Below are 14,143 nucleotides of genomic sequence, written 5' to 3' on the forward strand. Positions count from 1 at the left end.
TCAGAGAAGCCCACTGTCATCTGGGCTGCGCTGGACTCAGGGCCACTGGCCCGGGCACTCGGGGCCGAGGCCCACACCCTGGCTGACTGCTACAGGGATCTGCGTCTCCAGAGCGGGGAGGGCCGAGCTGGGGAGGGCGGCCGGCCGTGGCCACGGCAGGAAAGCGGGTGCCTGAGTTGCAGGTGCCAGGCCCAGAGTCCCCTCCTGGCCACAGGGTCCCCCCCTGGCCACACGGAGGCCATGATCCCACGCTGCTGCCACGCAGCCTTGTCATTTTCCACATCTTCACGAAAATGACAGCCATGGTGTTTCCCACTAAGCATGCGTACTGACACTGCACTCCAGATCGTGGGGCCTTCAGACTCACGCGTGCAGACGGTCCACACGGAACATGCGCACGGCGCCTGCACACCCACAGCGTTGCCCAGTGTCCCAGGCGCACCGTGACTCACAGTGGGTAGGCACACGCATACACACACATGCACACACATACACACATGCACACACATGCACATAAGTGAAAACACGTATACATACACATTCAGGCATGTATATGCACACACAGTCGTGTGCACACACATGCACACACGTGCACTGCACACATGCGTGCACACACATGGGCCCCGCAGAAGAGCCCTCGAGCATCTCCCCTTCCGTGTCACATGCCCCAGCCGCCTTTCATACGTGGAGAACCCGAGGCCCCGAGGGGTCAGACCCTGCCTGTGGCTGCCCAGGGAGGGGGGCAGCAGGGCTGGGGGAGGGGGTGCCTGGGCCCCGGCCCTGCAGTGCGAACCCGTGGAGCCCACTGCCCTCTGCCCTCTGCCCACTGCCCACTGCCCTCTGCCCACTGCCATCTGCCCACTGCCCTCTGCCCTCTGCCCACTGCCCACTGCCCTCTGCCCTCTGCCATCTGCCCACTGCCCTCTGCCCTCTGCCCTCTGCCCTCTGCCCACTGCCCTCTGCCCTCTGCCCACTGCCCTCTGCCCTCTGCCCTCTGCCCTCTGCCCACTGCCCACTGCCCTCTGCCCTCTGCCATCTGCCCACTGCCCTCTGCCATCTGCCCACTGCCCACTGCCCTCTGCCCTCTGCCCACTGCCCTCTGCCATCTGCCCACTGCCCACTGCCCACTGCCCTCTGCCCTCTGCCCTCTGCCCTCTGCCATCTGCCCACTGCCCACTGCCCTCTGCCCTCTGCCTTCTGCCCTCTGCCCCGGGCGCGGGGCTGTCTCAGGAAGTGAGTACACGTCTGCGGGAAGGGGACCGGAACCGCAGCACATGCAGGTCTGTCCCGGGCATCGCCGCAGGGCCCCGGGCTCCCTCACCCCTCACCCACCTGCGGCCCAGCTGGGACCTCCTAGTCGCTGAACGCCCGGTAGCTCAGGGTGTCCGGCTGGAGCCGGAAGCTGTATTTTCCCGTCATCGTCTGGGAGCGCACGATCAGAAAGGCAGCCGCCCCGGCCACCCCCGCGAGGACGCCCGCCACGATGAGGACCACGTAGCCGGCCCCCAGGCCCGACGCGGGCTCTGCCGGCGCACCTGCAGGACGACGGGCATGGTGAGAGGTGTGCCCAGGCCGGGCCAGCACCGACCTCCACAGACGGCACAGTGAAGACGCGGGGCACTGTAGGCCCCAGAGTTGCAAACAGGGGCCCCGATAGCCCCTGCACACACACACACACACACGGCCACAGCCCTGCCGTCTGTGGGGTGGACACAGCCCAGGTGCCCAGTGACGGCTGGAGGGAGGGGCCTGACCCCGGCTCCGGCCTGGGCAGCACACGGCCTGCAACTTGAGCCCGGTCCTCTGAAGCGTCCACTCCGCCTATCTGGGCACTGTCAGAAAACTTCGCTGCCTTTGGACCGGGTAGCCGAACACGCTGCCGCGTTGGCTGTGACACCTGCCCTTGACCCCTCGAAGGCGGTCTGGTCGTCTGCAGCCTGGGGTAAGGACTGACCCTGCTCCGGGACTGGGCACTGCGAACTGCATGCCGCCTGCAGGGGGCGCCCGGTGGACTCTGAGCTATAGCCGCCTCTGCCCGCGATTGGGAGGAGCTGCTCCCCCTGCTGGTGGACGGGGCCGGTGCAGCCTCAGCCGCCTCCCGCGGTGGTCCGCTCACCCTCAGAGCGCACGAGGGGCCCCCAGGACGCCAGGTGCACCTCAGAGACCTCGCCACTTCTCAGCACGCGCAGCTCGTTGCAGTTCTGTTTTTGTGCAGGAGAGAAACTTGAAGTGAGCGGAACAGTGGCCGCAGGCGCCGAGCCGCCGTCGCACGGGCCTGCGTGCGTCCACTCTGCACAGGGGACAACTCCTGCTCACCGGAGAGCGCTAGCCCCAGCCGGCTGCCACGCGCCCGTGGTTGCCGGGGCTCTCGAGCCCACGGGCAGGCTCTGCGGGCGACGCCAAGTCTACACCGTCCAGGTGTGAGCCTGGCGCCCTGCCCCGTCCTCGGACAGACGCGGTGGCTTAACCACGTGTCTCTCGGAGCCATGGCCGCCGTGGGCAGGAGGCCTTGACTGTGCTCAGCAAGTGGCGGGAGGGGGCGGCAGCGAGGCAGGGCCCCCCGATGACCCCGGAGTGCCCCCCGGGCTCCCTCGGGTCCCCTCCCCAGGGCTGCTCACGCCAGGTCCGCCACACGGGCCCCGGACGCTGGCGGACAGAGCGACAGCCGGGGCCCCGCGGCCAGTGCGTGGACACTCACTATCTTGCACGTGGCTCCGGGCGCCTCCAGGCACACGCGCAGCTGGCAGTGCAGGTACACGAGGGAGGTGTTGATGAAGGAGAAGAGCCGGAGCTTGAACTGCGCCTTGTGGGAGTCGCCGTTCTCGATGACGCGGGTGTAGGTGTTGGGCACCGGGCAGCTGGGCAGAGGGCACGCGGCCCCTGAGGGTCCCCGCAGGGGCGTGCACCTGCGCCGGCCCCCTCCCCAGTCCCCGAAGACCCAGGCCCACGCCAGCCTCTGCCGGAGCCCCGGGCCCCCCGAGCCCCTACCTGTTGTTAATGAAACCAAAGGTGAGCGGGTCCCACGCGTTGCTCGACGGGGTCGCCCAGCACTCGGTCAGCACCACCTTGAGGTCGCTTTTCTGGGTGTAGAGCCCCACGGCGATGGTGACGTCGGCGCTGGCAGACACGCTGTGATTCTGGGGGATGGGCGACTCCCCAACAAACAGCTGCATCTCGGTGACAAAGCTCCCCGCGCCGTGGAGGTCCTCCACGATGGTGTAGACCCTGGGGGGGGGGGGTAGGGCGCGCCGCTCAGCAGCCTGCCTCCTGCGTGCCACCGTCCCCCTCCCAAAGCAGGAACCCAGGGCCAGCGCTGTGGGACAGGCCACCGCCTGCAGCGCCGGCATCCCACAGGGGCACTGGTTCAAGTCCCGGCTGCTCCACTTCCCACCCAGCTCTCTGCTATGGCCTGGGAGGGCAGCAGAAGATGGCCCACGTGCTGGGACCCCTGCACCCGCGTGGGAGACCCGAGAAGCTCCTGGCTCCTGGCTTCAGACCGAGTGCGACCACCTGGGGAGTGAAGCAGTGGGTGGAGACCTGTCTCTCTTCTCCCTCCCTCCCCTGCCTCTCTCTCTCCCCCTAGTCTTTCTGCCTCTAACTCTGCCTTTCAGATAGATGAGTGAATCTGCCCGACAAGGCCGTGCACGGCCGCGGCTGCCCTCACCCCCACTCGGGGCTGTGGCCCGAGGACGTCAGCAGGTGGTTCCGGAAGGTGCAGTGGATGGGGCTTAGGATCTTCAGGTGGTGGATGACGCCCTCCGGGGACAGGTCGCTCCTCAGCGTGGTCCTCACCACCGTGTCCGTCATGTTCTGCGCACACACGGGGCCCGCGTGAGCCCCAGGCCCCTGAGGTCCCCGACCCCGCTGTGGACCCCGCCAAGGCCGCCGCGGGAGGGGCAGGAGGGATTCTCCCCTGAGCTTATCCCCCGCCCCCTGTGGTCGCGCCCTGGAGTGCACTGCACGGCACCAGCAGCCTGGCTGGAGTCGGAGCCGTGACGGCCGTGGCAGGAGTGACAGCCGCGGCAGGAGTGACGGCCATGGCAGGAGTGGCGGCCGTGGCAGCTGTGGCGGCCGTGGCAGCTGTGGCAGGCGTGACAGCCGTGGCAGGAGTGACGGCCGTGGCAGGAGTGACGGCCGTGGCAGGAGTGGCGGCCGTGGCAGGAGTGACAGCCGTGGCAGGAGTGACAGCCGTGGCAGGAGTGGCGGCCGCGGCAGGAGTGACAGCCGTGGCAGGAGTGATGGGACTCCCCGTGGTCCCCAGGCCGGGGGGGGGGGTTCCCCTTCTCTCCACGGCCCTGGTCCCCGCATCATCACCTGGGGTTTGCCGAGGGCACCCCCGTCTTGGGGGCCATGCTGACCCCGGGCATGCGTGGTGCCTGCACACTTGGGGAGGCTCCATCCTCCTCCTCACACCCCCGAGCCGCGGCCCTGCACGGCCACCCTCTCGCTCCGGCCAGCGGACCCAGGACTGCCCTAGGGGCGAACAAGGGCCACACAGGTGCCTCGACTGCGCCCCCTGCCCCTTCCAAACGGCCCCTCGGGCAAACGCTCACCCCCCGGGAGTCCCAGGTCTGGAGGCCCAGCGGGCGGCTCTCAGGCCGCGCGGGTTCCAGGGGCTGCAGTGGGCACGGCTGAGGCCGCTGGCACACGGGCGTTGGTCCCGTCCGCCCAGTGGACTCGCTGAGGGGACTCGCTGGACAGAGGCCCGTGACAGCCGCTGCCACTTCTGCGCTGACCCTCACTCTGGGACGCCCCAGCCGCCCCTGCGGCTGCCCTGCCGCCACTGTCCAGGGATGTCCTTCTCATCCGTCCCCAGGCCCACCCTGTGCCCGCTGCGTCCCCCGCCCCTCTGAGCAAGCATCCAACCCCGCGCCCTGAGGCCCCTCTGGAAGCAGAGCCCGGGGACAGGGCTGGTCCTCAGCCTGCACCCCATCTGCTGTGCTGGGCCTACGCCCTCCCTAATAGTGGACAACCGCGTCTGGCCCAAGGTGCTGGGGGCCTGGCGTCCCTGGGGCTGTGCCCAGGTCATGCAGCCCACGCACATCCATGGGGGGACTGCGGGGCACTGCCCCTCCCCACCCCTTCCCCAGGAAACAAGGCCTGGGTTGCTCCCAGGAGCCTCTGGGGCAGAAGCCGGGGCCCGTGGTCCTGCCCTGCTCGGGAAGCGCTCATCTCGTGCAGGTGCAGCTCCCTGAGTCTACCCCAGCCCCAGCCCCCCAGGCCCACTCCTCCAAGAAGGCCGGACCAAGGGCCAGCAGCCAGACAGCCTGAACCACTCAGACAGACCACGCTGAGCTCCCTGCCGGCTCTGCCCTCCCCGATCCAGCCCTGCCCGCAGGTCCCCGGCTGCACCCGTCTGGGCCTTCGCTGCAGGACAAGCCCCCATCAGTGGGGGCCCCCGGGGAGTCTGGTAGCCCCTCACCCCACCCCGGCTGCATGGGCAGGGGCCGGCCCCGCCCAGGACTGGACTCACAGAGGTGCAGGTGCTGGTGTCTCCTCCCCCCAGCGCAGGCCCAGGGAGCCACAGCCCACAGACACCCAAAGTGACCCCAGGGCCAAGGACTGACGGGCAGGTCCTGCACATGGGGCTGCCAGGCCCCAGCCCAAGGGGCTTCCCTCCACCCCCAGCCTCCAGGCCCTTCAGAGCCTGGGCAAAGTGGACGCTGGACAGGACCACAGTCCTCCATGGGGCTGAGACTGGCGCCACCTGCCTCCCACCAATACACACATCCCTTACACACACATCCCTTACACACACACACACACACACTTACATGCACAGATACATGCATGCATGCACACACCTCTTACACGCACACACCACACCCATGCACACTCCTTACACACACTGCACGCCACACACATGCACACACGCACCATACACACACTCCTATTAACAAATAACATTCACACATGCTTAACACACACACTGTCACCTACACAAACTCACACACACGTTCATGCATGCAAGCTTACTCACAGTCACACACATAGCCATCCACACACATGTACACACGGGTGCACACGGAGAAACATGCCCACACGCAGGCGTCCACGCACTCACACATGACCCCACCCCCGGCTTTCCCACCCCCCCACCCCGTCAGCCCTGACTCTGAGGCTGCCCCAGGCCCTTTGCTTTGGACTCGCTTGCCTGCTTCCCTGCTCAGAGCAGAGACCTTGGGCTGCGGGCCCGGGGCAGACCCTCCCTGCCCCCAGGGGCATGCCCGTGTGTGCGTCCCGGGCCTTACGCTCTGCATGAGGTCCCCAGGGGCATGCCCGCGTGTGCACCCCAGGCCTTACATTCTGTATGAGGTCCCAGGGGCGTGCCCGCGTGTGCGCCCTGGTTCTTACCTCTGCGTGAGGTCCCCAAGGGTGTGCCCGCGTGTGTGTCCCAGGCCTTAGCTCTGCACGAGGGTCCCCAGGGGCATGCCCGCATGTGCACCCTGGTTCTTAGCTCTGTATGAGGTCCCAGGGGTATGCCTGCGTGTGCGGCCCGGGCCTTACATTCTGTATGAGGTCCCAGGGGTGTGCCCGCGTGTGTGCCCAGGCCTTACATTCTATATGAGGTTCCCAGGGGTGTGCCCGCATGTGCACCCCGGGCCTTACATTCTGTATGAGGTCCCAGGGGCGTGCCCGCGTGTGCGTCCCGGTTCTTACGCTCTGCACGAGGGTCCCCAGGGGTGTGCCCGCGTGTGCGTCCCAGTTCTTAGCTCTGTATGAGGTCCCAGAGGCGTGCCCGCGTGTGCGGCCCAGGCCTTACATTCTGTATGAGGTCCCAGGGGCGTGCCCACGTGTGCACCCCAGTTCTTAGCTCTGCACGAGGGTCCCCAGGGGCGTGCCCACGTATGCACCCCAGTTCTTAGCTCTGTATGAGGTCCCAGGGGTGTGCCCGCGTGTGCGGCTCGGTTCTTAGCTCTGTATGAGGTCCCCAGGGGTGTGCCCGCGTGTGCGTCCCGGGCCTTACATTCTGTATGAGGTCCCAGGGGCATGCCCACGTGTGCGCCCCGGTTCTTACGCTCTGCACGAGGGTCCCGCACTCGCTCCAGCCGGCCACCAGGAGCACGTGGCTGTGGTTGCGGGCGCTGACGTTGCAGGAGGGCTGTCCCAGGTACAGGGCGGCCTCGGGGATGGCCTCCTGCTGCAGGAAGCGCCTCTGCACGGCGACGGCCACCCTCTCCATCTCGCAGAGCACGCTGACCGCGCCGCTCAGGCTCAGCCGCGGGGGCGGGGCCTGGGGCGCGGGGCCGGGGGAGGCACCTGCAGGGCACACGGAGACAGAGGCCAAGCGTGGGTCTGTGGCTGGGACCAGCATGGGGGCCTGCTGCACATGCACACACATGCAGGGTGCACAATGCACATGTATGGACGAACATACACCACACACTCGTTCACATGCACATACATGCATACATACATGTGTGCACGTAGGCATACCGCGTGCATAAACATGCGTACGCACAGATACACGCAATGCACACATGTGCGTGTGTACACACGTATATATTGCACAGTGCACACGCACAGATGCGCACGTATGTGCACACACAATGCACACGGATGACATGCACACGTGTGCACACACGTGCCCGGGGCTCGGCAGGACGCTGACCTCCCTGGTTCACAGGGCCGAGAACACCGGACAGCGAGGTGGGAGAGGGCCCAAGGCCTCACCTGCACAGGGTCTTCCGGCATACTCTATGGGGACGCCGAGGGCCCCTCCCTCGCAGCCGCAGGAGAAGGAGCCGAGGGTGTTGGTGCAGGCCGCCCCCGGCACACAGTCGTCCTCCCCGCTCGCACACTCGTCGAAATCTGTGACACCCAGAGAACAGCACAGCGCTGTGGCCCGGCAGACGCGAGCAGACGCGGGGGCTCCCACTGTGGCCGTCAAGACACACGTGTGTCTGTAGGGCGGTTCAGGAAGGGGGCGTCTGGGCCCCTGGCTGGCCCTGGGCGGGGTCACCCCTGCTTTCCCAGGCGGCCAGGGGACCAGCAGCCCCCACGGCTCCCCTGCTGCAACCGGGGTTCCAGCCCCGGTTCAGGCCCTCCCGCCCCGCCCTCTGTCTTCACCGGTGACGTGGCTGAGGGTGGAGCAGACTCACTGCCCGAATGGAAGAGCGCGGCCCGGAGCGCCAACCCCGTGTATCTCCCCCTGGTCTTTACGACACGGGCTGAGGGGCCGGGGCCGTGGTGCAGTGGGGGAAGCCACTGCCTGCAACCCTGGCAGCCCCTGTGGGTGCTGGTTCAAGTCCCGGCTGCTCCACTTCCAATCCAGCTCTCTGCTGTGGCCTGGGAAAGCAGTGGAGGATGGCCCAAGTGCTTGGGCCCCTGCACCCACGTGGGAGACCTGGAAAAGGCTCCTGGCTCCTGGCTTCGGATCAGTGCAGCTCCAGCCGTTGCAGCCATCTGGGGAGTGAACCGGCATGGAAGACCTCTCTCTCTCTCTCTCTCTCTCTCTCTCTCTCTGCGTCTCCTTCTCTCTCTGTGTAACTCTCTGACTTTCAAGTAAATAAATCCTTTTAAAAAAAAGTCTTCATTTTTCAGACTTGTAACTGTGAGTCGATCATCGTGACGTAAGACGAGAGTCTGAATTGCCCGCTTCTCCTCTCAGTTGTTTTCCCAGGACCTCCTGGAGAGTGGGCGTGGGGGGGGGTCTGTGGGGGGTCACACACCTGCCCTCCATGCAGAAGAGTAGGTGCGGAGGGCGGGGCCCTTTCAATCCTAAACCCTTAGACAGCAGAGACAAGGAGGGCCCTGTCTCACGCCCGGGAACGCCCGAGAGGAGGCACATCAGGGCCCAGCCGTCAGAGCCGGGGCAGCCGCCGGGCGCCCACCGCCTCCCCGTCCAGGGCCCGTCCCCACCTACCCTGTAGGAAGGTGTCAGCTGCGGCCACCTCCAGTGCAGCCGCGTTGTGCAAGGCGGCCAGGAACGCCGCAGACACCGCCCCCACCTCCAGGTCCGCGACGATCAGCAAGTTAAACTGCACCACGACGCTGCCGTTGCCGACGCTGGTCACCTCCAGCCTGAGCCCGCCCGCGTCCAGCTGCTGGCGCAGCGCGGCCGGCAAGGAGCCCTGCACCTGCGGAGGCACGGCCGTGAGCAGAGCTGCCTAGGGCGGCTCCCACCCCCCAGAGTCTGCTCCTCCCTGAGGCGGTGGACGCCACGGGCAGCCCCGCCCCTCGAAGCCTCACTGTGGGTCTGTCGCCATCACGCGCCGTGTTATTCCACACCAGCCACAGTGGCGAAAATGCCCAGAAACACGCGCGATCTTCCGATGAGACAGTCCGGGCAATGCTGAGCCCTGCTATGAAGCGCGCCTCCCGGGTTTGTCCCCGAGAAAGACTGGGAGGTGCGGAGGGCGGCTCAGGACACAGACTCGGGGACGTGCTCCCCACCCCCGGCCACCCAAGTGGAGCAAGTCCATTGTCACCCCAGAGAGGTCCAGAGAGACCCCCAGCTGCCTTTGGTTGGCTCCATCTAATGGCTGCTACAATGCCATTCTAACCATCAGCCTTTCTCTCTCTCTCTCTCTCTCTCGTTTATGTCATTCTTCATTTCACTTCTTTTTTAAGTATTTTTATTTATTTGAAAGGCAGAGGCAGAGAGAGAGAGAGAGGTCTTCCATCCGCTGGTTCACGCCTCAAATGGCTGAAATGGTCAGAGCTGTGCTGATCCGAAGCCAGGAGCTTCTTCCGGGTCTCCCACGTGCGTGCAGGGGCCCAAGGACTTGGGCCATCCTCCACTGCTTTCCCAGGCCACAGCAGAGAGCTGGATGGGAAGTGGAGCAGCTGGGAGTCGAACTGGCGCCCGTATGGGAGGCCGGCACTGCAGACAGCGGCCTTACCCACTGCACCACGACGCCGGCCCCTGCTCCATTTCCAGGCAGTGTCAAGGCAGTGCTCCCCAGGAACCTGGTGCCACATTAACCCTCACCTCCCCAGACTTGTCCCAATGTCCCAGAGTGGCACCACCACCTGCTCTTCTGAGATCCCAGGCAAGCAGAAAACCCGCAACCCCAAAACTGGCAAAGGGGGTACCGTTTCAAGAAGAAAGACTCATGCTGAAACTTGGGGTGAAAATGGCGCCACCCCATGGCTGACAGCAGCAGCTGCCTCTTAACCTTCTGTAAACTGCCACGGAACCTAAGGGAGACAGCGAGCCACACCTTCACACCCCGACACCGCTGGGAATGCACACCCTGGGCCAGGACATGGGACTCCCAGGGGAGGCTGAGGCCGGTCCCCAGATGCTAGGGGGGCCGCCGCTGGACAGCTCCGGGGCAGCAGTGTGCCCTCAACCAGGAAGCAGAGGGAGCATCGCTGCACTGCCACACCCCACCCCCAGGTGGCGCTGCCAAACTCTCCCTATGCTGTACCTTAAGATGAGAAAAAAGACCAAACCACCTCCCAGACCCGGGAAAAGCTAAAGTGTGAGATTTCCACTATGAAGCCAGATCACTGGGTATGACAAGTGCGTGGTCTACATCTCAGAAAGCAGCACGCCACCATCACAACCAGCACCTGTTGCTCTGTCGTAGCGCCTGTCCACCCCTCGGCACCGCGGGGCTAGGAGCACAGGAAAGCAGGGGGCGGAGGATCCTGGCCGCACGGCTCAGGAGGGAAGCAGAGCCGTCCCGAGCGCCCCTCCGTGAGGGACGGCCAACAGCGGGTCTCCCGCGGAACGGGCGGGGCCACGCAGCCGTGACACCCACGCCTGCTGAGTGTGGAGCAGCCTTGGAACCACGCTGAGCGGGAGGCGCCAGCAGGCTCCACACAGAGCCCAGGGCGGGAGGAGATCGAGGCCGGGGCCGGGGAGGGGCAGCGGGAGGCTTCTGTCTGCTGCACAGCCTCCACGGGGGGGGGGTGGGGGGGGTGGGCAGGAGGAATGAGAGCGTGCTGATGGTCACACGACGTCGCACAAGTCTCAGCCTCTGACAGTGCACTTCAAGGTGTGCACGCGACAGGATGTGAGGTCCATCTCGGTCTTTAAACTCTTTTTTAAGCAGGGGAGGGGCTTCCTGTCCGCCCTGGCTGGGCACATTTAGAACTCCACCCACCATCCGCCCCCGCCCTCCGTCCTTTCCGAGAAAGGACACTCACCGCAGTGAGGAACAGCTGCAGGAAGTCCCGGTGCTCCTGGCTGCTGGCGTTGCCCAGGCGCTCTGAGTAGCTGACGCCGGTGATCCTCGCCTGGCCGCGGAGTTTCTGGGCCGCTGCAGGGTCAGGCATAAGCACGTTGGCAAGGGTGGGGCATTGGGCTGCCCCCACCAGCTCCATCTCCCATGGGGCCCAGGGAGAACAAGAAACCAAGGCCGACCTGAGCCCCCAGCACCCCAGACACAGTCCACCAGACCCCAGGGGGCCCCCAACAAGCCTGCGCCAGAGGGGGAACCTTCCATGGCTGCAGAACCAGCTCAGCTCCCCGGGCTCCCCCGCCGTGCAGCCTCCTCTCTCATGGCTGCCACGCGTGCACAGGGTGTCCGGCCACCTTCCCAGCAAGCTTGGGCAACTCTGAATGGGTAGGGCGGCACCACTGCCTAACAACACCAGAACCCAGGTGTGAACCGGCTGTCCCGGGCTAACCAGGGTCCGGGTGTGAACCGGCTGCCCCGGGCTAACCAGGGCCCAGGTGTGAACCGGCTGTCCCAGGCTAACCAGGGCCCAGGTGTGAACCGGCTGTCCCAGGCTAACCAGGGCCCAGGTGTGAACTGGCTGTCCCGGGCTAACCGCCCTGCTGCTGCCTGAGCTCCTGTCGAGAGCTCTCCTCCCCGCCTCCCTGCCGCTCAGGCTCCCCCTGCTCCGGCCCCGGCCTCCTCCCTCTGAACCCTTTTCCCACACATGAGCTTTCTAGGGGCTCGTGGGACACGAATGTGGTCCCGGAATCTCTGGCATTGCGCCTGGCTTCTGCACGCAGCTGTGTCCTCGGCCAGTCCTTCCCTCTCCCTACATCCACGCAGCACCTGCCATGCGCCAGGAGGGAGAAAGACCTGGGGGCTCAGAGTCTGCCCGCACCCCCCAGCACCAAGAACTTCTAGCTCAGCTTGAGACAAACCACTCAGCCATCCCACCTCTCTTCCCTGGATGAACCTCACACCCACGTCCTGCTGTCCCTGCGCCGAATTGGCCCAAGTCACGGTAGTTGGCACGAGCAACCTGGCCTAAAAGCCACCAGGGCCAGGGCGGGCGAGAGCAGCCACACCCCTGTCCAGGTGCGGGGTCACGCGCTCACACCGCCCGTCACCCCTGCAGAGCAGGCGAGGCCTCAGACGCCCGGCTCTGCTTTCTGAGCCCGCGGTGGACCGGCCGGCCGCCAGCAGCCTCCCACCCTGCAGCTCACCGTGACCTTGTGCCACCAGCGCCACACACACGGCTTCCTCTTCAATTTCCCAGCTGGGGCCCCTTTGCTCCTTAGAGGACATCAACAAAAACTCGAAGCTGTCCTCACTGCACCCCAGAAGGCCACCTTCAGCTGCCCCCCGCGGAGGGCGCACCCCAAGCCGGGGACCAGCGCTCCCAAGGCCTGGGAAGTCGGCTGAGCGGCGAGGACTCGCCTGCAGGTCGGGCACCCCCTTTGCAGGTGGCTCATTAAGAAAGTGCCCAGGTACCCAGGCACAGGGATACATGCTGCTTGGGGTGCCCGTGTCCCGCCTCAGGGGGCCTGGGTTCAAGTCCCAGCTCCACTCCCACTCCCGGCTGTCTGCTGATGTGTGCCCTGGAGGGTCACAGGCGAGGGCTCCCTCCCGCACCCATGCAGGAAACCAGGCCCGAATGCGGGTCTCCTGGCCTTGGCCTGGTTCAGTCCTGGCTGTTGCAGGCATTTAGGGAATGAACCAGCAGATGGGAGATCTCTCTCTCTCTCTCTTTCTCTCTCTTTCTCTCCCTCTTTACGTTTGAAATTAAACAAAAGTAAATAAATAGACAGACGTTGGGACGGCGAAAATGGCCAGGTAGCCATGCTAATGAGGAGAGAGGACTTGCAGGACTTGCAGCTCCTGCCCGCCTGGGTCCACCCGTGACAGGCGTCGCTCGATTCCGACACCAGCACAGGCTGCGGCGGGCACTCACAGGGCTCCAGCTGCCTGTCCAGCTGCTTACCGCCGGCCTCCTGCAGGCCAAGTCCACTGAGAGTGGCAGGGCGGGGGGGACATAGCTCAAGATCAACACCACAGGGTGGGGCACCGGCGTTCTGGTGCAGACCTGGGTGGGCGGCCCGGGCTCCCTCTGCGACGCCACCTCCCTGCCTCCAGCCGGCCTGAGTGCACCCAGTAAAGGGAGCTGGACGCGCCGACCGTGGAGAAGAAACCAGAACCCCAGCGGCCTCCAGATAAACGCAGCTCTCTGACTCGGCCGGCCCGTGGGAGGTCTTCCCCGCCCTCTCCCCCCGCCGGCCAAGAGCAGAGGGTGGGGCCCCCGGAGGGCATTACCTGTCCTCACTTTCAGCCGCGCCCTGCCGCCTTCCTTCCCGCAGGCTTTGGCCACGAGCTCCACCAGGTGCACAAGGCCCGGCTGCAGCCCTGACAGCGCCACGCTGGTGCCCTGCGTCTCCAGGCTGACAGCGGGGCTCGGCGCGGAGCTCAGGGTGAGCTGGAAGGTGGGGCGCAGGGCGAGACTCGCCACCCAGGCCAGGTGGAAGCCGGAGCCGCTCACGTTGGAGACTGTGACCCGTTCGATGGGGACAGGGCCTGGGACTGGAGCACAAACACCGGGTTACAGTGGAGAAGCCTCGTTCGTGTCCAGGGAGGACAGGGCGGGCTGCAGGTGATGCCGGCCCCGGTCACCTGCCGCACACCTCAGTGGGGCCCCGCACCCCTTAAGCCGGGACGCCCCGGGGCCTTTGGGAGATGGTTCCTAGGGTGGCTCAAAGACACCCTGAGGTCCCTGGACCCCCAGAAATGAGGCCTCTTGGGCAGGTCCTGGGCCCTTCCTCATCAGGGCTGCCCCGCCCCTCACCCTGGGTGACAGCGCAGGCCGGGGAGCCGCCCTCACAGGGATGTCCGCAGCCAGGACAACACCGGCCCCAGGGGTGTGAGAGGTCAGAGGTCAGCTGACCTGTGCTGCGCAGCAAAGAAGGGAGCTCGCACAGCCGGGGCCGGCAGCTCCGCGAGCTCGGGGCAGAGCCGCCAGCGTGGCCCCTGCAGGACCA

The 14,143-nt window shown here is 66.0% G+C and overlaps 1 protein-coding gene across 1 annotated transcript in view; it reads right to left on the reverse strand.

The window, feature by feature from the left end:
• Positions 1–1,331: 1,331 nt before the first annotated feature.
• Positions 1,332–14,143, reverse strand: part of UMODL1 (uromodulin like 1) — a 52,972-nt gene continuing 40,160 nt past the window's right edge. Inside the window, exons 12-21 of the mRNA XM_070073124.1 lie at positions 13,425–13,688; positions 11,101–11,213; positions 8,867–9,080; positions 7,675–7,812; positions 7,019–7,260; positions 3,665–3,810; positions 2,989–3,225; positions 2,699–2,858; positions 2,117–2,201; positions 1,332–1,535 (exon numbers count right to left, since the gene is read on the reverse strand). Coding sequence (XP_069929225.1) covers positions 1,354–1,535; positions 2,117–2,201; positions 2,699–2,858; positions 2,989–3,225; positions 3,665–3,810; positions 7,019–7,260; positions 7,675–7,812; positions 8,867–9,080; positions 11,101–11,213; positions 13,425–13,688 — 1,781 coding nt within the window. The 3' untranslated portion in view covers positions 1,332–1,353. The remainder of the gene's footprint in view (positions 1,536–2,116; positions 2,202–2,698; positions 2,859–2,988; positions 3,226–3,664; positions 3,811–7,018; positions 7,261–7,674; positions 7,813–8,866; positions 9,081–11,100; positions 11,214–13,424; positions 13,689–14,143) is intronic.

This window comes from Oryctolagus cuniculus, chromosome 4 (assembly GCF_964237555.1).
Source record: "Oryctolagus cuniculus chromosome 4, mOryCun1.1, whole genome shotgun sequence".
In the NCBI taxonomy this organism is placed as follows: domain Eukaryota; kingdom Metazoa; phylum Chordata; class Mammalia; order Lagomorpha; family Leporidae; genus Oryctolagus; species Oryctolagus cuniculus.